Genomic DNA, 20177 nt, shown 5'->3' on the forward strand with positions numbered 1-20177 from the left:
TGTGGTCTTCCCGAGTCAAAATTGAAAGGAAGACCACAAGTGTCGTAATGTGCTGCTATTAAAAAAAATTGAATGCTTTCAAAACAGTATTCTGACTAAAAGTTTACATACACCAGTATGTGATAATCCATCAACATTATGTTCCTCTGATAATAACTATAGTCAAAATAATTCATAATATCTGTTTTTGTTTTACTAAAAAAAATAGGTATCACAGAAATTAGGTTTATTAACCTTAATTTCCCCTCAAAAAAGTGTAAACTTAATAATTAGGAATGAAATTGGCCAAAAAGGTAACACAGAATTGGGTGATAGTTTATACTGTATGCTTTAAAAGCCCGGGTCAATTTTGACCAGGGAAGACAAAAGTTGCGTGGTCGACGGGAAGACAATAGGAGGGTTAAAGGTTCATTCGGTCAAATTACTGTTTCTGTCCAAGCACTTTTAAAGGTTTATTTCACCCACATACTGCTCTGTCTGTCTCTCTCTCTGTCTCTCTTTGTCTTTATAGTGGAGTGATAACATCCATTTTTTCAATCAAATTGTGCAAATAGTGATACAAGAACCAAATTTGGCACGATGATTGCCATGGGGTCACTAAGCAAATATAAACGATTGGTCACTTGAAAATCCAAGATAGCGGACATTTTTCAAGATCGCTGCCAAATTTGACCTGCTGGTAATGATTTATCTCATAGAAATTCATCTACTTGGTCGATTTGAGTGATCTTGGTGTCAGCATTCCCACGCATTTCAGCATGAAAAGCATTTTCTAGTTACCGATTAGCACCCTTCCATAGCCTATTTATGATTATGTACATGAAATTAAAGTAATAATCCCGTGTTAATATTCAATGTTACTGATAGGTTTTTCTAAATTCGCTCAATCTTTTTGATTCTTGGCTACATCCCTTTTTTATTTTTTTTAAATTAGCAAGTAGGGATTGTCAAAGTTAACACGATAATAATGCATTTACATAAATTTGTTTTAACGCCACTAATGTCATTAACACATTAACGCAAATTATGATTGTTAGGTTGTAGCGGGCTCAGTTTTAAAGCTTTAAAGTGAAGATACTGGAATCATATAAAACTAGAGAAAGAAAGAAGGAGAAAATCTGACATGGCCATTTTCAAAGGGGTCCCTTGACCTCTGACCTCCAGATATGTGAATGAAAATGGGTTCTATTGGTACACACGAGTCTCCCCTTTACAGACATGCCCACTTTATGATAATCACATGCAGTTTGGGGGCAAGTCATAGTCAAGTCAGCACACTGACACACTGACAGCTGTTGTTGTCTGTTGGGCTGCAGTTTGCCATGTTATTTTTGAGCATATTGTTTATGCTAAATGCAGTACCTGTGAGGGTTTCTGGACAATATTTGTCATTGTTTTGGGTTGTTAATTGATTTCCAGTAATAAATATATACATACATTTGCATAAAGAAGCATATTTGCCCACTGCTATGTTGATAAGAGTATTAAATTCTTGACAAATCTCCCTTTAGGTACATTTTTAACAGATAAAAAATGCAAGTAGGGCTGTCGACTATGGACAATCTTGCGATTTATTGCGATTAAATATTTTAATCGATTGACAAACCTTTTAGAAAAATTAATTTTCTATTTAGGTAAGATATCAATTTAAGAAACCAATAAAGTTGTCCAGGTTCCTTCTGCATGCAATGCCATCCCACATAACACACAACGTTTTGTTAGCAACCTTCCAAATTCTACTAAAAGATTTTATTATGTTTTATTATTTTGTTATGTTTTTATTCTTGTGAACTCTGCTGGCTAATATAGATGCTTATCCAACTTGTCTGGTTGCTCCTACAGGTATTCTTGTGTAAACGGGCTGCACTCACAGCATTCACACCCAGATGGCAGCATAGAGAGCGATTTGGAGCTCAGTGTGTTGCTCAAGGATACTTTGACTTGTGAACTGGAAGAGCCAGCGATCAAACCAGCAACCCTGTGATTAAGGGATGACCCATTCCACCTTGTGAGGAACAGCCGGCCCCATATATGTACAAATGCCTCCTTTGTATGTGAATGTTCATTATGCATGGATGTTGAAGTGATCTAACAAGTGTATGTGCAAGTATTTCATGTGTTTGTCTATACATGTGACAAAAAGGTTTATATTCTTGGCCCCGAATCACTTCTCTTATTGATGTAGTATGAAATGTAGTAAGAACTGAAGATATAACGTAGAAACAATATAGAGACAGGCGTACTTAAAAACAATTAGAGGAGGAAGATGCAGTTAATGTGGGTGAGACCGTTTTCTTGAGAGATGAGAGTGTGTTCTTGTTTGTATTTACTGTCTGTGGCCTCATATAACTCCCATCTCCTTTTGCACATCTGGCAACAACATCTGTAGTTTTCGGCCGCTCAGAATCTCTGACGTTTTACGTCTACTGAGCCAGTTTTTTAACCTCAGTCACACCCAACGACAGACACAGACAGAGAGAGGGTGACACAGATAAATGGGCTGCCTGCACACATCAGTGAAACAAATTATAGGTTAGTGTGCGTGTGGGGGGTGATGGATTACTGACACCAGAGTGTATGTGTCCAACTCTTTTGCACACACACACACACACATAAAAAATGTGATTCAGGATGTCTGTAGTTGCTTCAGGTCACATTTGGAGTGTGTTGATCCTCCTCTCATCTGTCGCCACATTAGTTATGAAGTGCACTCTTCCGTCCTCTCTGGTTCAAAGGACATGTAGACTTGTGATTAACAGTTAGAAGGATGGTGCAGTCAGTGATTCATTTTGTTATAATACACTGATACTGGCTGGAGCTCAATAAAAATCTTGAGTTTGAACTAGGGTTGTCAATTGATTAAAATATTTAATGGCGATTAATTGCATGATTGTCAATAGTTAATCGTGATTAATCACACATTTTTTATCTATTCAAAATGCACCTTAAAGGGAGATTTGTCAAGTATTTAATACTCTGGGAGTATGTATGTATATATTTATTATTGGAAATCAAATAACAATACAAAACAATGACAAATATCGTCCATAAACCCTCACAGGTGCTGCATTTAGCATAAATAACCCACTTTCATTCACATATCTTGAGGTTAGAGGTCAAGGGACCCCTTTGAAAATGGCCATGCCAGTTTTTCCTCGCCAAAATTTAGCGTAAGTTTGGAGTGTTATTTAGCCTCCTAGTATGACATGGTTGTTACCAATGGATTCCTTAGGTGTTCTAGTTTTATATGATACCAATACCTTCACTAGCTTTAAAACTGAGCCTGCTACAACCTAGAAATCGCAACTTGTGTTAATGCATTACAGAAATTAGTGGCATTAAAAAAAAATTACGTTAACGCGCTATTATCGCGTTAACTTTGACAGCCCTAGTTCGAACACTCAAAGGTTTTCCCACCCAATATGTGTGTGTGTAAATCCTCCATTGTACTTTACACTTGTGTCCAGACAATGTGATCTCTGTAGCTTTCTGTCACAGGGACACCACATGAGCACACCTCAGCTGTCTGAGCAGCTGTGGCTGTGACGCCATCTGTGAACACACTCCGCCCCAGAGCTCCCAACAGGAGTGTGAGAAAAACACAGGGGCTGCTTTCCATATCGCATACTTTTTCTTTAACATACAATTGGGACATACTACTTCATCATTACATTGTGCCTTGAACTTTGACCCTCTTGCTCATATATCCACTGCGCAGAGGATTGTGGGTCAGAATAGCCAGAAAAGCATGCTGGCTTGCATACTGCAAAATGTGACCGGATGCAGTAGGACATCCTGGTATTTTTGGCATACTGCATTTGACATACTATGTGTAGTATGGTAGTATGGGTATTAGAATGCACAGATTGTCTCAGACTGAAACAGACACACATAATGGGAGTCCTGCATGTACAGCGTTAACCCAGATAGAGCGAAACAGGATTGCTTCCTTCCAGGAAGAGTCTCTGGAGTGAGGTTTACAGTCTGTGCCGCCAGCGCTCTGTATTAACGTGAGAATGCTAAAGTTAGCCTAGGTAAGGTATTAGAGGCTGGAGCTCCTGACATGTGGCTCCTACACTAGTCGTGTCCTGACTGAAATTAGCTCCACGATGTTGACTCATATACATCTAGTGCTGATTCATCACTAACTTCATCTTCTCAAAACAGCCTTCCTTTGAGTCATAGTTACTATGCTATGGTATAACAAACCTTTTCACTACGTTTAAAGTTGCCCTTTTGGCCTGACAGGTTTATCTGCACAAGAAAGGCTATAAAATGTGCAACATTGTTGAAAACAAACTGTTGAAATAGACAAACACAGTACAACTCTGGAGAAATGTGAAAATGGTGAGCTGCGAAAGTCAACACACAACGAAGCGTAGTAATGTCTCTCTGTACAGTTTTATTTACATGATACTATTCTGTCGTAATGCTGGATAGCAAGATTATATGTAATACATAAATATCAACACAGTTTGTTGTTGTTTTTTCATTTTTTGTACAAATTTGCATATAACTAAGAATCAGAAAGGGAAAAAAAACTCAAAACGGATACATACAGTTGTCTTTTAAATGAAAAACATCCTTACAGGGGGGGAGGGGGAGAAAAAAAAAGTGGGGATTAACACAAGTCACAAACATACGTGGGTTTCAATGTGTCAGGCAGCCATGAAAACACACTTTTTTTGCACGGGAATGTGCACATGCACGCGCACAAATACACACACACACACACACACACACTTCTCTACGGTGCTCTAAAGCAGACACACACACACCAATAGCTGTTAGATGAGAAGTTACATCTAATCTTGGTATCTATTATTTTTCATAAATCTAGCTCTGGCATGCTCCTGTAGTTCTGTAAACATGTGCTGATAAACCGGGTAGCTCCACAGACAAAAAAGGGTTCGACACACACACACACACACACGCTCGCACGCACACATCCACACACTCACTGTGCTCACATGAACGTTCTGTTAGCGCATTAAAAAAAAAAAAAAATCATGGTTCACATACCCTAATTCCACAAAATGCACTGGATACATGCGCTAACATCAGTACAATATCAATGGAAGAGAAAAAAAAAGCTAATAAAACATAACAGATAATTGTCTCTCAGCAAATAAAATGTCTGAAACCCTATGTTGAGTGATGCCAAATATTTCTGAAACACTAACGCAGATGAAGAGTAACTCATGCATTTATCCCATTCATTCATGCCCCGACAATATTGTTGCTTAAATTCACCAATCAGGCCCAGCAGGGAAGGGTGCCGTCCTTCCTCTCAGGCCACACATCGGTACACACAGCCCTGCACCAGGCGTCTGTGATTACAATATGAGCTCAGACCAGTTGGGGAACCCCTTTTACCCATTATGTCCATTGAAAATGTTTAGATTCAGTGAAACGTGGAGTATTTTTTTTTTTGTCCCTGTCTAGCATGATACCTCCAGCCATAATGGAAAACAGCCTCATCACAATCAAACCGATCGAAGTCAACACAGACATGCTGATCAGAGGGTCACTGAGGCCGACTATCAAGATGATCCATTGTTCTGCTGGGGGTCGAAGCTGATGACAACAACGTAAAAGGGAAGACAACAAAGCTTAACACAGCAGCTGTGAGGTAGGTAAAGCTAGGAAAGACAGAGACAAAGTAACAAAGCCCCTTGTGCGTGGTGGGGGACAGTTGTACGGTTCTCCAAACGTCGACTGACTCCAGTACCAACGGAGCACAGAACAAAGAAGTTCAAAAGGTTGAGGGACACAACTCGTGTGGACTGTTACTGTGTAGTCTGAATGCTTTGAAAGACCTGCTGGTGTCTGACACGTGACAGGGTCTTAAAGTAAAATGGCTGTCTACGGTTTGGCACAAAATGGCGCCTGGTTTGGGTGAGAGGAGCACAGCATATCCTTAGCTTGGGCTGCTCTTAATAAGACAATACATATTCTTAGAAAAAAAAAAGAGGACTTAACAGCGGCAAAGTCACACACCACAGAAAATAGGATAAAACAAACTAATGAATTAATCAAAAAAGGAGAAAAGTGATCATTCATGCATCTCCCTCAGATCTTTTCATTTTTTCTTCTTTTTTTTCCCTCCGTCATTTTCTTGAGGTTGTAATTTTTGTAAATCAAGGTCCTTTCGATCCTCACGTAGCCACTCATGCCAGTGCTCATTTCAAAAGGTTCACACTCATTCTCAAGTCTTTGTCAAAGGTGTTGTCGCCGTTGCCGCCGCTGCTGCTGTTGTTGTTTTTGCTTTGTAAAATCTATATTCTCTGGATCTTGTCAGCTACCACCACGGGGTTCTCTTTGCGGATCTTGGCGGCAGCCTCGGCTTTGTAATCGTAGGGACAGTTGTGCTTGTCTGAGTATCGGTGGATGCCGCAGAACAGATTGCCACAGCGACAGTCGAACCCTGGAAGCAAAAAAGGTCAGGGGTCAAAGTTAGAACGGGAGAGGTGAACGACTACACTTGAGAGATGGTAAGAGAAAACCCTGTCTTTCCATCTATAACCAGTAAAACAATCATCACAACCTGAACCACTGACAGGAATGTGTTGCACCAGACACCCCTTCATGTCCCCCTTTCTCACCTGTAAGGCCCACCCTTTTACGGCACAAGAAGCACCTATTCTTCTTGGGTTTTGGGGTCTCACCCTTGCCTTCTTCACTGCTGGAAGAAGCTACAGGAGAAGGGCTAGAAGCAGCAGGCTGGTTTACAACTACATAAAAGAAAAACAATAGTGAAAAAACACTTATTAGTCATGCTAGATTGAATTTGCCAGTATCTGATATCTTTCATTTGCAAGAACAGCAGATTAATGAGTTTTGTTCATAGTTCTACAAGACATGCAAACACGTGGGCAAGTGAAATTGTGTACTTTTGTCCCGAGCAGACAGTAATTAGTATGTTCCTTATCTCTAAATTGCCCCCTCTTGTTCTTGGCAGAAAAAACAGCGCACTAGTCTGAGAGAGCCTCTGGCAGGCAGCATCCAATCTGAGAATGCCCTCTGGCGTAGAGGTATTTTTAAACAGGGTTATTTTTAGGTCTCCTCTTTTTCTTGGAGGCTGTAAGTAAAACCAACAGTTGGGTTTAAGGTATGCAGCGAAGCATCAAAAATAAACTGTGGCTGCAGTGGGTCCTGCAAGGCCGTGTTTGCCTTAAGAAGTCTGTGTGTGAGCAGTCACCTGCGTGTGTCTGTTCTCTTGCCTGTGTGTCAAATGTCTTGCTTGTTTATGTCAGCTACAAGTGTGTGTGTGTGTGTATCTGCGGTTTTTACCAGGCTCTAAGGGTTCAGGCTTGTCTTCTCTCGAGATGCTCATCTCTGTCATTTGTTGAGTAACAGGGAGAGATCCTTGAATAGTTCTGGAGGATTAAATAAAGGGAGAAACAGGGATCAACGGGAGAAAAGGAATAAGCAGTTCTCACATTCAACAATTACTTACTACCTTGAACAATCAAACGCAGCCAATACTGACCTAGACATGTCTGGTGAAGAGGCAGGCGAGGCATCAACCTTTGCTAAACTGGCTTCTAGTCTCAGGATGGCTGAGGCCTCTGAGGTAGGACTACCAGCTGAGCCTGGACAAGAACAGATTGATTGAGAAATTAGACAAAGTATAAAAAACAATGACATTTGAAATCAATACAAAAGTACAAATTAAGTAAAATATTAGGAAAACACTTGTATACCAAGAAAGTACTGCACTGTATTGATGTAGAAATTAAAATATAACAAACTCATCTCATCTACCCCAGATTAATAATTCAAAATCTTTTCTTGGTAATGTAGAAGTATCGGGCCAATTTCCCATCTCAAAGCTGTATTCAAGATAATCTTTCCCTTTGTAATGTGTTTATCTTGTTTGAAAAATAAGTCACAACAGGTTGCAAGTGGCGCACTGTGAGAGAAACTTCAATATTTGACCTTAGAAATGTCTAAAGTAGTGAACACCCACCTAACCTTGAACACTGTAATAAAGAAAACAGCTGTCTTTCATTACACAGAGTGGAAAAACAGAGAGGGAGGGCAGGGGGAGGAGAGCTGGGAAAATACGCCGACTGGCCTGGAACTGGTAGTATTTCAAAACAATGTCTACACTTCCTCGAGCCTCTCCTTATCTCTAGTTATAAATATGTAGTGTATGGTACATGTATTGTGTTTACAACACAAACTCAGGGCTTCTGAAATTTGGATTGCAATCGTTTTTTTATATGAGACTCGGACAGAATTCTTTATCTCTTTTTTTGTATTTTTTTTTTTTACTTACCCATACCCATAGGGCTGAGGGGGCTCATGCGGTCGCTGCTCTGCTGCCGCGTCAGGTGATCCTTATAGCATACGGAGCACATACCATTGGTTCTTGGGTTGCCATAGAAACCGCAGCCCGTGGCACAAAGCATGGGCACCTGGCTCTGGTTCGTCTCTTGGGCCATTGCTAACAGAATGAGAGAAACAGAGTGAGGATTAGACTGACAGGCACACACAGAGAGAGAGAGAGCATTTTCTTTCTACACCTCAAAGTGAAACACGACTAAAAGCTTCTGTTTTTATTCCATCACGGGACATATTTCCCCGTAAAGACGCTGCCAATCTGGTTCCAAAGAAGAAACTTAACAGCGCTCACAGATAACATGAGTCATATTATGAAAATTGTCGAACAACATGCCTGTCTCTTTGGGCTTGCCCTTTAGCCTGAATACAGTAATGAACGCTTCTCCACAGGAAGTCCAGAGAACAAACAACACTCGCTGTGTTTCTGCTCAGCACCTTGGCAGAAACTGGACTCCGTTCTGTCCCAACGCTTTGTTCGCTGTTGTGTCCCCCTTTTCCTCCCACCATCCCCTCCCCCATGAACCCCTTTTCACAGTTCTGAGAACAGTTGGCTCTTCCTAACTTTGTCTTTCTCATCAACTGTCCCCCCTTTTCCAATAGCTCATCGTAGTCACATAGCTGGCATCATAACTAAACGTTATAGTGTTATATGTGTAATCACTGTGTGTCATGATAATTACATGACCAAAAATGACTTCACAATTACTAACACTGCCTCATCAGTCCATTCACTTCCTCCGTATTGACACGAAACAAAGCGCTGACTCACTATCTCGGTCACTGTTCTGTTCTTACCAAAAGACACAAGATAATGAATGAACAGGAACAAAGTAGGTCAGCAGGTTTCAGAAAAAGTCCCTCCCTTCCCCCGTGTGATTCTTGCCCCACAGGGCATTTCAAAACCTTCCGAATCATTTCTACCCACACACACGCCCATAAACAAGCGTGTATGTGCGTAACTTGGCAAAATGTGTAGCCCTATGACGTTGCCTGCTCGGCTGCAACGCAATACAGCAGGAAGTTGTGTAATGGGAGGCGCTGCCTTTGAGTCTAACAGATCAAAAACACCATGATGAATGAGCAAACAGACAGACAGGAAGGCCTAGATTAGCTGGGTAAAGAGAGGTATCCTGTCGGCCAGTCGTGCTCTGACTGCTTTACAAATAGTCTGATCAACTGATACAGAACCACCCCAGAGAAGGAAAACAGCTACCAGCGTACAACAGAACCATATTTCAAACAACCTTTGGCCCTGTCGTGCTGTAACATGGCAGCTGCTCGCATGCGTTGGTGTGAAGCTCGTCTGTATTCTGCTCACGGACACAAACAGGACACTAGGCGAGCTTAATGTTCCAGCAGACGCTGGCAGTTGTTTCAGAGCATCCTGTCAGTTCACTCGAGGTGTCCTGGCCTCACCAACAGACTAATAACAAGTGCCATTAAATCTTGAGCTTCCCCTCACAACCCCTCCTCCTCCTCTTCCTCCTCCTCTCTTTATCTCCCCCTGCATGCTATCACTGCCGTGTCAACAAAGGGTTTCCTTGGAAAAGCCCACAAAGACCTTCTCTCCCTTTGCGTCACGTGTTCAACTGCTGACTGCTGACAAATACCAGACAGGACTGATCTAGAGGTCTGTGACTAACGTGTCGCTCGAAAGGAATTTTCTTTGCACGTGATCATCAGTATCGTTCTCTTTAAACCCAACACCAGTTTATTATGTTGACAGCTACATTTGGACTGTATGATTTGGGCTGATATCTCTCTGTTCTTGGATAAGGTCTTTGAGTAAAAACAGCTCCTCAAAAAGGGAGAGACTACATCACATCTGACAAGAAAAACAACATGAAAGATACAACCGAGAACACGACAAGGACTATAGCTGCTTAACAGATTAACCGTGACTGTTGACTTTCTGACACAAAGGAACAATGGACAGTGTGGCTCAGCTGTCACGTTCGGGCCCAGCTGTCAGACAAACAGGAGGCATGTTAACCTTTACCAAGACCTCACACACACAGGGAAGAGGAAGGAGGTAAAATCACTCAGGTTACCCACATTTAAATCCAGCCAGCTTCCAATCTGGCACGAATACACTGAATATTTGAGAAGTTTTTACATGTTTGATGATCAAATTAGTGTTTTTTAGGGAGAAAAGCACACATGAAATATAACTGATTGTTGTTAATGTTGGTGTCCATCAACAAATGGAGCTACTCAAATACACCTTGATTAATCAATAGCTTTATTACAACCCCATAGGCGAATTAAAATACCTATGTCTTGCTTCTTCAAATTGGCAGTAAGCTATGTCACTAACAATGTATTGTGAAAAACTGAACATCCGATGGGGCAAGTCAGGGGGTTTCCAGCACAGGGCAGATTTACCAGCCACCACCAACTTCCTTTCACAAAAAAAATCCACTCACTGAGCAATAAAATGTGAAAAAAAATGCTCTGGATCGAAATTGTGCTGATTGGTCTCTAAGGCAATCAACAATTGAATCCAGTTTAAAACAACATTAGCTGTGAGAATCTCTCAAACAAAAGGTTGGAAGACAGTGCTCCTGTATCTAGACAGAGGCTTAGCTCATATTTCAGGCCCTGCTGTGCTGAAAACTACTGAGTCACACTGAAGGACAGAACAGGAAAAAGCCCTCTCTGTTGTTTTGTCACACACACACTAAATCATTCTCTCTAAAAAGGGGACACAATGCTGTAAAATAACCATCAGAGATTGATTAGGAAGACAAACAGCACTGATGTTTTCTGAAATAACCCACAGTCTAGACAGTGTGGTCTCTGCTCTCCTTTGTTTCTTCTTTCTTCCTTTGTCTGCAATCTCTCTCTCTTTGCTTCCTGTTTTTGTAGCTCCCTTTTTTTCTCTCAGTATTTTCTACTAAATAGACATTTTTTTCTACCTATTTCCAAAGAAGCATTGTGATCAACCTCGACTATATAATCACACTTAAGTACTTAGAAAGGACTTGGTGGTGCTACATAGCTCTTAAACGCCGAGCAAACCTCATTTTACCTCCTTCTTCTTCAAACACACACAAAGATGTACTGGCAGATCATTTAATATTTAACTATAATGTGTAGTAATTTCACAGCATCTCTCTTTCGCTCTACTTGCCTCATTCGGCTTATGCATTTTCTATTTCTAGAGAGGAATTAGCTGGCTTTGGATCCCCCATCCCCCCAGCTCTCTGGAGTGAAATAGAAAAACAGAGACAGCAAAAGCAAAGCAGCACAAGCTATCCCTCCCTTGTTCTTGTTTTCCCCTTAAAGCAGACTGGAGTCACGTTTTCAGGGCTTGTGTTATTTCCAGTCAAGGAGGAGATGATGATAACTTCAACGACACCAAAACACCGAAAAAAACAGCTTGTTTACCACACAATACCATCACACATACAACCTCTCTGACCTTTCAATCCAGCCTTTTAAAGGTCGCAGTGACCGACCAGCTGCTAGTTAGTTAAACACCCCTCTTTTTCCTTGTTTACCTCGACAACACTTTAAAATCATCCTTTTTTTTAAAGAGGAAAAACACCCAATAATAATCCAAGATCATCACCTGCTAAAAATGAAGTTTCTCTCTTGCGAGACGACAGGAAAAAGTGGTCCTGAAGAGAAGAAGAAACAGTTTCCCCTGTAATGTCCTTTAAGTCTTCTTGCTTTCGCTTGTTGATGTGTTGGTTGTCCTTCGTGTCAGACAGGTTTAGGTGGGTTTAATTCTCCCTTCCTCTCGGCCTCCTGCCTCTCTCTCTTCTATCTCTCTCTCTCCGTCTCCCGTTCCTTCTGGATGGATGTTTGTTTCCTTCTTTAGTAAAGAGGAGTGGCTGCTGGATGATGTCACGGGTAAAACCACGTGTCGCTATTGGCTGACCGCGGAGCCCCCGGTGGAGCGCTGTGTACAGTTCTTCTGTCTGTAGTCGGTTCTGCGCATGCGCACAGCTAGTGTTGCGTTATTACACATCTATTCGTCATCCTCCTCCTACAAGGCCACGAATCTGCTTTATTGAGTAATCACACATAAGGCATTTAAATGAACAATGGTGCTGCTGACATGACAGAATAAAAAAAAAAAGTATGATTATTAAGATATGAATTCCTCTTTGTCCAATATTCTATATTTTTCAATTCAATTTGCTTTATTGGCATGACTTGTCAGGTGAACAATATTGCCAAAGCGTTAATTCAATAATAAATTAAAATTAAAAAAAAGAACAAAATAAATACAATAACATATATATATACATATATACAATTCATTAAAGTGATTGTTTGTAAGATTCAGAAATGCTTGTTAACAGCGACACCTGTGGCCGTTAAGTCAACGAAAGTCAGCGTCAGGCTCGCGCTTGTGCTCGCTCTACATAGACATGAACGAGCATCGCTCAAAACAGTGAGGCGACACACGTCAGCTAAAACCACAATATCACTCTATATTTCACCTGCTTGGCAGTAATGTTAGCTGACCAGACAAAGGTCTCTCCATGAATCAATGCTGATCCTAGTGTTGGCTTTTCCTGCTTCAGCCTCCCGACCGCGGCTGGAGGAAACAGGGGAGACACCGGCACCCGGTCGGAGACGATAACGTTTCTCGCTGCGGAGCCCCGTCACTTCACAAGACACGGAAAACCTCTGTTGGTCTGGAGGAGCTGCAGCATTTATTTCTGCACAAACGTCCACTGTACATTTACTAGATATTCTCAGAGCTAAACTAACTCTTCTGCAGTGTGTAGTGTGCATGCATGCACGTGAGGTGGAGCGAGCTGAGTGAAGGCAAGCAGGCAGAGGAGCAGAGTACAGCAGAGACATATGCGAGCGTGCATGGGACATTGACTCGAGTGATTTATACGTGAAAGAAATTACAAACAGTCCCTTTAAAGTATCAAAACGCTCAATATACGGAGAAACACACACAGCCCGTACTTAGAAATTGCGCGTTTGAAACAAGCCGTTAAGATTGCTGTCCATTTGTGATGTCACAAATATACAATATATATAGACCATTACACGGTTTTAAACGTAAACATTTTTAAATGTGTCCCAGACTATTTCCTCTTGCAGTGTATGTGAATGACATCAGCTGACAGGAAGTAAACATGGACCCAAACTGTTGCCTTGCAACGCAACTCCATTGCAATTCCATTGTAATTCCATTGAAATGCACTAAAACGGAGCGTTTCAGACAGAGGGTAAATACAGGTATATTCAGGCAGACGGTATGAGAAAAATAATGTGTTTTTTGAACATTACAGCATGTAAACATGTTCTAGTAGAAACACAAAATACACGTATGAACCTGAAAATGAGCACGATATGGGACCTTTAAAACAGCCTCGCCCCTCCTGCTGATTATTTATGTCAGAGGAACAAACAAGTGTAGTTTTATAACCAGGAAGATATACGAGCCTGTTTGTTATAAGAGAGGGTGACACTAGGCTGCCCACCCTCCCTCCTGCATACACACACTTGTTTTGTTGACACTGAGAGTGTAAACATGTTTTCTGGGAGGTATCAACAGACAAGAGCAAAGCAGTGGGTGATACCAGGAAATTTCAAACTGATACCAAGTATTACACCCGGGCCAGGATCACACAAGTATTGATACGATACCAATTAATTAAAATTGGTAAATGTCAGAGGTGGAGGAAGTACTCAGATACTTTACTTAAGTAGAAGTACAAATACCACAGTCTGAAAATACTCCGTTACAAGTAAAAGTCCCAAATTCAAAATGTTACTTAAGTAAAAGTACAGAAGTATTATCAGCAAAATGCTTAAAGTATCAAAAGTAAAAGTGCTTGCCATGCAGAATGGCTCCTTTAAGTGTTATATAAGGGATAATGTTGTGAAATACCCCCGGGCCTGGCTTCACCCTGAAGAGGTTTATTTTACAACAATGACCCGCTTGCTGTACATTATCCCGCTTATTACACGGCTACTTACTTAAGAAATCAATAATTTGACACAAAAATGGTCCGCCAGAGTCTGACATCTGAACTGCGCCCATAGCAACAGTCTGTTATACATAGCAACAGAGCAGTGAGTGACCAATCAGAATGAAGTATACAACAAAGCTGTGTAATAAATTTCATACAGTATATATATATATATATATATATAGTTCTGGTGTCGGACTCTGATGTCGGACTCTGGGAGACCGTTTTTGTGTCAAATTATTGATTTCTTTAGTAAGTAGCCGTGTCATAAGCGGGATAATGTGCAGCTAGCGGTTCATTGTTGTGAAATAAACCTCTTCAAGGTGAAGCAAGACCCGGGGTTTATTCCACAACAATGACAGGCTTTCTGTACCTTGTTCCTTACAAATTATTTTTTTGATATATATATTTTTGTTTTTATCACTAAAACATACGTGTAAGAGCATTTTAATGTTGTTGATCCTCATCTTGGAGACAATTGTTTATACTTTGTATACTACTGGGTAGATTTGAAGTGAAGTACTGTATACAATCATCAGTTTATATATATATATATATATAGATATATATATATAGATAGATAGATAAATATGTAGTGGAGTAAACAAGTAAAATACTTCCTTCTGAAATGTAGTGGAGTAGAAGTCTAAAGTAGCAGAAAATGGAAATACTCAAGTACATTAAATTACAAGTATGTCAAAATTGTCCTTAAGTACAGTACTTGAGTAAATGTACTTAATTACATTCCACCACTGATTAATGTGCTATCATATGTAGGCATATATATATACATATAGGCCAGTTCTGAATAGATTGTCATCAGTGATTTGCCAAACTTAAGGCATTTATTTTTACTATTTTGCTATACTCTGTAGATGCATGTTAAAACACAAGACATTTTTTTAAATGATAAATATAAATGTAACCTGTATTTAATCAGGTAATCTCAAATATGTTTAATGGGTGGATTTATGAGTTTTCATGTGCCCAAAACATAATCTACTGAAAGACAGATCAAATGATGTTGACTTGAATCTGTAGTATCGATACTTAAGGGTATTCACTCACCCCTAGTGAGGACCCTCATTTACATAAATTACTGCTTAGCCCCCACTCCCTTATCTTAATCTTTACGATCACAACTACCCAACCAGCCCATCCCCAAGCCTTACACTGAACTGAACCCACTCATTATTCTCACCTTTTCCCTAAAATATAATCTTAACTGTCAAACAACTCTTTGAAGATCTGACTCAAGTGAGTACACGCCAACAATGTCTTCACTTTGGAAAAATGTCCTCAACCTGAAGGTTTGTATTGGTCCTCATAAAGATAGATTTACAAGAGCACACATACACACACGGTGACACTGTGTTGACGGTGAGAGTGTAAACATGTCTTGTGGGAGGCTACAACAGATAAGAGTAGAACAGCACCAAGCAGTCAGTATAGTTTCAGGATGTACTGTTAGGAAATGGTTGTGAAATTCATGTTAGTTGGCAGTTGGTAAACAGCGTTGTAGCCACTAAGTCACCACTGATGACCCTGATGTCAAGACGTCAGTATTGTTTCAGGGACTTTGGGGGGTTTTCAACAATCTGAGACGGCGTTTACAGCTACAGTTACTGAGTCCAAATTCTTGAGTATTTTAGTTGTGCTAAAATAAAGTGTTGTGGGGAACGATTTGATATAGTATCTAGATAATTGTGTACGGAGATACATTTAGCAGGATCTGTATTAACAGTTAAAATTCTTGAAAAAGAAAATAGTTTCTGTGTTTTTGGTGGCTTGGCAAAAATGTCCCGTGTGGGTGGGATTACACTTTGGACTCTTGGTCTCAGTATTTCTAAGATCTTGGCTACAGTCCTGGTGGTAAACATATTTCTAGTGATAATATAAACACCAAACGGTGTGTTCTTTTGTTCTATCAAATTTGACTATAGCCTGCTGTTTTTAACATCAACAGCCTCCAGATCATATCATCTACTGGTCATGTTTTTGTGAAACACGTTCCTTCCACTCACTTGCAGCGTGTCATATGTGCTGTATAGTTTGCCCTGCAGGTCTAACAAGTCCCAACAAAGTATTCCCCCCCCCCACCTTGTCAGTATAACGTCACCCACATCCTCAGGCACTAAAGGCCACGCTGAGCACAACACACACAGGGTAGGGGTAGGGCCTTGTGGTGTTTGTGCGTGTCTGTGTGTTTGTGTGAGTTTGAGGGAATGTGCTGTCATCTATCCGTAAGTGGATTCGTGGAAACTTAGTCGACTAGTACAGTCTGGAAGCCATTGGCTGTAGTAAAGTCTGTTTGCTCCAGTTCAAACCGGAATTCATGAGGAAACTGGAAAGAGGTGTAGCCAAGTGAAAGTAAAAGTAGTAGCTGCTGCTGATCTTCCCCTAACTTTTTTAATACACACATATGTTTATTTACACAGATAACATTGGCTTCATCAAACGTCTTTATTTATGTAGCCTGAAACTATTTTTAATGACATTTTCTTTAACCAATTTGTCAAAAAAAAAGAGGGATAACTGAAACTTATTTACCTAATTATCTATAAATGTAAGATTGTGTCTTCCACAGGAAATAAATCAAACACATAGATATAATTTTTATGGCGCAAATATGCAATCTGTGTCCTTTAAATAATGTCTAACTAACTTGTCTTCTACTATCCCTAGCATACTGTGTTTATTCATATATTTGTGTATTTTCAGGGGAAAATATTCAACACAAAGAAAGAAAGACGTGTAAATGTGACCTGATTCCCTCATAAATAAGACAATTGAAAAAGACAAAGCGTTTTTTTTGTCTCTTCTCACAAACACTAAGAGTTGAGAAACCTGAACATTGATCAACAAGCCCTGATCATCTTCAATCAGATTGTCAATCTCTGATTACTAAAAGCCGGCTGGTGACAATCTGAGTCACTCTAACTGCAGGATGGCCAGTAACTCATTCACACTTGTAAAATTCGGTAATTAATTCAAAAGCACATGATGTTAATGTTGTCTTCTGCTTTCCACACCCGCTTTGACAACAGTGAGTTCATTTGCATACAACTGACAATCAAAGTATCAGGGGAGTGTCCTCAAAAGCCAGGAGCGTTATTTGCTGATTAAAGTGACGGTGTAATCTAAAGATGTAATCAAATAGTGGCAATGGGGTGGAATATTGACAACCACTGAAAGGCAGCCGTGGTTTGGATTTAAAGTGGCAATCGCAATCCTTAAGATTTCAGTCCTGGCTGATGATATTATGTTGTGCGATACTGTATTGATCCTCCAAATCGCTATAAATTTTTGATAAACCTCTTAAAAAAAATCATGTGAAACTAGAAAAATTAAGGAATCCATTGGTAACAACCACGTCATACTAGTTTGTCGAGAAGGAGGCTTAATAACGCTCCACATTTACGCTAAACTTTGGCGAGAAAAACTGGCATGGCCATTTTCAAAGGGGTCCCTTGACCTCTGACCTTACGATATGTGAATGAAAATGGGTTCTATGGGTACCCACGAGTCTCCTCTTTACAGACATGACCACTTTATGATAATCACATGCAGTTTAGGGCAAAAACCATGCAGTTTTTGTGCATGCATAAATGTGTTGTTTTTGTCTATTCTAAAATGGTTTATTTCTGGTGTGTTCTTCATACTATGACAGTTTTCCTAAAGTTAAATTAAAGAAAAACCTGAAATATATCACCTTGCTTAGAGTATCGCAATATATTGAATCGTTACATCTGTATCATGATATGTATCGTATCGCCAGATGCTTGCCAGTACACAGCCCTAACACCTAGCAAAGTGAAATCTTATACTTAGACTTAAATTGAAGCGTCATTGACGTAACAGAGCTGTCCGTCAACGTCTGTTATGAACATTGTTGTCACTACCGCATTGCATTATATTATTTATGCTGCCGTAGTGTCCAGCGTTGCCTACTTTAATATTATACTGAAATAGTATGCAATTCACGTACTACTGGTTTCATACTAAGGTTTCGGACATACTAAAATAGCTCACATACTGTTTTAGTGTACAAAATAGCATGTTAGTTGGGAATTTCAGACGCAACTGAAGTCTTTTGTTGATACATGAGCATAGAAATAAAATAGAAAATTCTAATAAATTCTATTTCTATGTACATGAGATTCAATTTTTCTGAATTGTGTGCATAGTTACATTTTTTGTGTGTATTCAATTGAGAAAAACTGTAAATTTCCCCGGTGATGTCACCACAGACACCCATTTCATAATACTGCAAATATATAAATATTGCAATACGTTCATCAGTGGGCCTTAGGCTCAGTCACCATTGTGTTGCCTCATTTGGCGTTTAACAGACATTTATTTAAATGAAAATCTTTGAGATTGCCACTTTAAAGTCCTCCTCGCAGAACGGTTAGACAAATGTGAATAGTGCTTGTGAAAGTTCATCATGTGGCATTTGTTTTTTGCAAATCGTGTCAATGTGTCATTACACAGTAGTAGTAGTACTACGGTTCCCTTGTTGTACAGACATAAGCTTTTCATATGTGAGTAAAGAAGTCACAGGGAGGGAGGGAGGAGTGAAGGCAAGGGGGGGAAACCTGGTCTGTGTTTTACACTGAGGTCTTTGTGTGTGACTGTTGTGTTAACGCAGCCCTTTACGGAGAAGCAGAAAAGAAGGAGCATGTGTATATATGTGAAGTATGTATGTCTGTTTAGTATGTGAAGGTTCATGGGTTTCAGTGAAGGGAGGGGGCAGCTGAGGAGAGAGTGGGAGGTGTCGAGTATCATTACCCATCCCCCTCGATGTCATAGCTTGGCTTCTAAATATGTGTGTGTGTGTGTGTGTTTGTAGGTTTTGGTACTAGTATTGAGTGTGTGTGGGTGGTTAGGTGTAATGGTGCTGGTGTCTAGTATTGAATGGGGGGGTGGGCCATTCGCCACGACCATGACGGGCACACGTGAGGAACTGAAAGTGACAACGTTGCCATGACAACAGATGCATACAATTCGGCAGCTATGCTTTTTTTTGTTGTGTTTCAGTCTGTGCGTGTGTGTGTGTGGGTGTGTGTGGGTTTGAGAGGGTGTGAGGATTACTTATGTGAATCTGGAACAGCCTGTCTGTAGTTACTAGGCAGATATTGGCCCACCCGACACACACACACACACACACACACACCCAGGGGCACAGCTTGCCTGTGTCTGGCGTCGCCGTGGTGAGACACTGTTGATAAAAGGGGCTAGTGGTGGAAATGGCAGCTTATCCATTTACATAAGCTGTGTGTTGGGCTTGATAAGCTCTGCACTGAGGGCTGACTAAAACCATTGCTTCAAAACTTGATCCCCCACCCTGTTCTACTCTGTCCACATTCAACTTCATGTGCAGCCCCTTGTTAAAAGGGCGAGGACGTATGCGCATGAGTGTGTGTGTTAACATAAGTAAAGAGAAACATTTCGTGAACAGAGAGGTGCCTGTCTGTGTGATTCTGGGGAGATCAGGGACAGCTTTGTTGTAAATCCTCACTACTTTCAGTTGTTATTGCTCTAATTGTTGAGGGAACCCTTAAAGCGGCAGTAGGCAGAATATTTTTGTCCTCTTTGGGCAAAAATTCCATGATAACTTTTCAGCACATTGTAATTCAAGTGTTCTGAGTGAGAACTAAACTCCTGCATCTCCTCATGATTCTGATTTCAGGCTTAAAAAATCTAGCCCGTGACGGGAGACTTTTGCCGATCACAGATCATTTCACTCGCAAACTCCGATCAAATGGTAAAACTAACAGCGCTAATCAAATATGAATCAATATTCCTTTACTGTAATGCCAATTTCTCGCGTCAGATGTTTTCAGAAACATCTTGTAGTGCACTGTTTAGCTGTAAAAT

At 40.4% G+C, this 20177-nt stretch overlaps 2 protein-coding genes across 2 annotated transcripts in view; both read right to left on the reverse strand.

Annotated features, from left to right (window-relative positions):
* Window positions 1-15643, reverse strand: part of snrnp200 (small nuclear ribonucleoprotein 200 (U5)) — a 29483-nt gene extending 13840 nt beyond the window's left edge. The window contains exon 1 of the mRNA XM_037778530.1: window positions 15640-15643. The gene's annotated coding sequence lies outside the window, so the exon portion shown is untranslated. The remainder of the gene's footprint in view (window positions 1-15639) is intronic.
* On the reverse strand, window positions 4383-12159 carry zfand5a (zinc finger, AN1-type domain 5a). Its single transcript, XM_037778536.1, has 6 exons — window positions 11924-12159; window positions 8285-8452; window positions 7493-7595; window positions 7294-7379; window positions 6606-6734; window positions 4383-6427 (listed from the first exon to the last, which is right to left on the reverse strand). The coding sequence occupies exons 2-6, from the start codon at window positions 8448-8450 to the stop codon at window positions 6279-6281; spliced, it is 633 nt and encodes a 210-aa protein (XP_037634464.1). The 5' UTR covers window positions 8451-8452; window positions 11924-12159; the 3' UTR covers window positions 4383-6278.
* Window positions 15644-20177: the final 4534 nt, after the last annotated feature.

The sequence above is a fragment of the Sebastes umbrosus genome, chromosome 8 (assembly GCF_015220745.1).
Source record: "Sebastes umbrosus isolate fSebUmb1 chromosome 8, fSebUmb1.pri, whole genome shotgun sequence".
Classification (NCBI taxonomy): domain Eukaryota; kingdom Metazoa; phylum Chordata; class Actinopteri; order Perciformes; family Sebastidae; genus Sebastes; species Sebastes umbrosus.

Bases quoted from the DNA above. Each gene is read 5' to 3' on its own strand.
- zfand5a (XM_037778536.1), bottom strand. From the start codon at position 8,450: ATGGCCCAAGAGACGAACCAGAGCCAGGTGCCCATGCTTTGTGCCACG. The intron at 7,380-7,492 runs GTCAGTATTGGC...TTAATCCTCCAG, and splicing joins TCTTCACCAGACATGTCTAG to AACTATTCAAGGATCTCTCC. The intron at 6,735-7,293 runs GTAAAAACCGCA...TCTTTTATGTAG, and splicing joins GCCTGAACCCTTAGAGCCTG to TTGTAAACCAGCCTGCTGCT.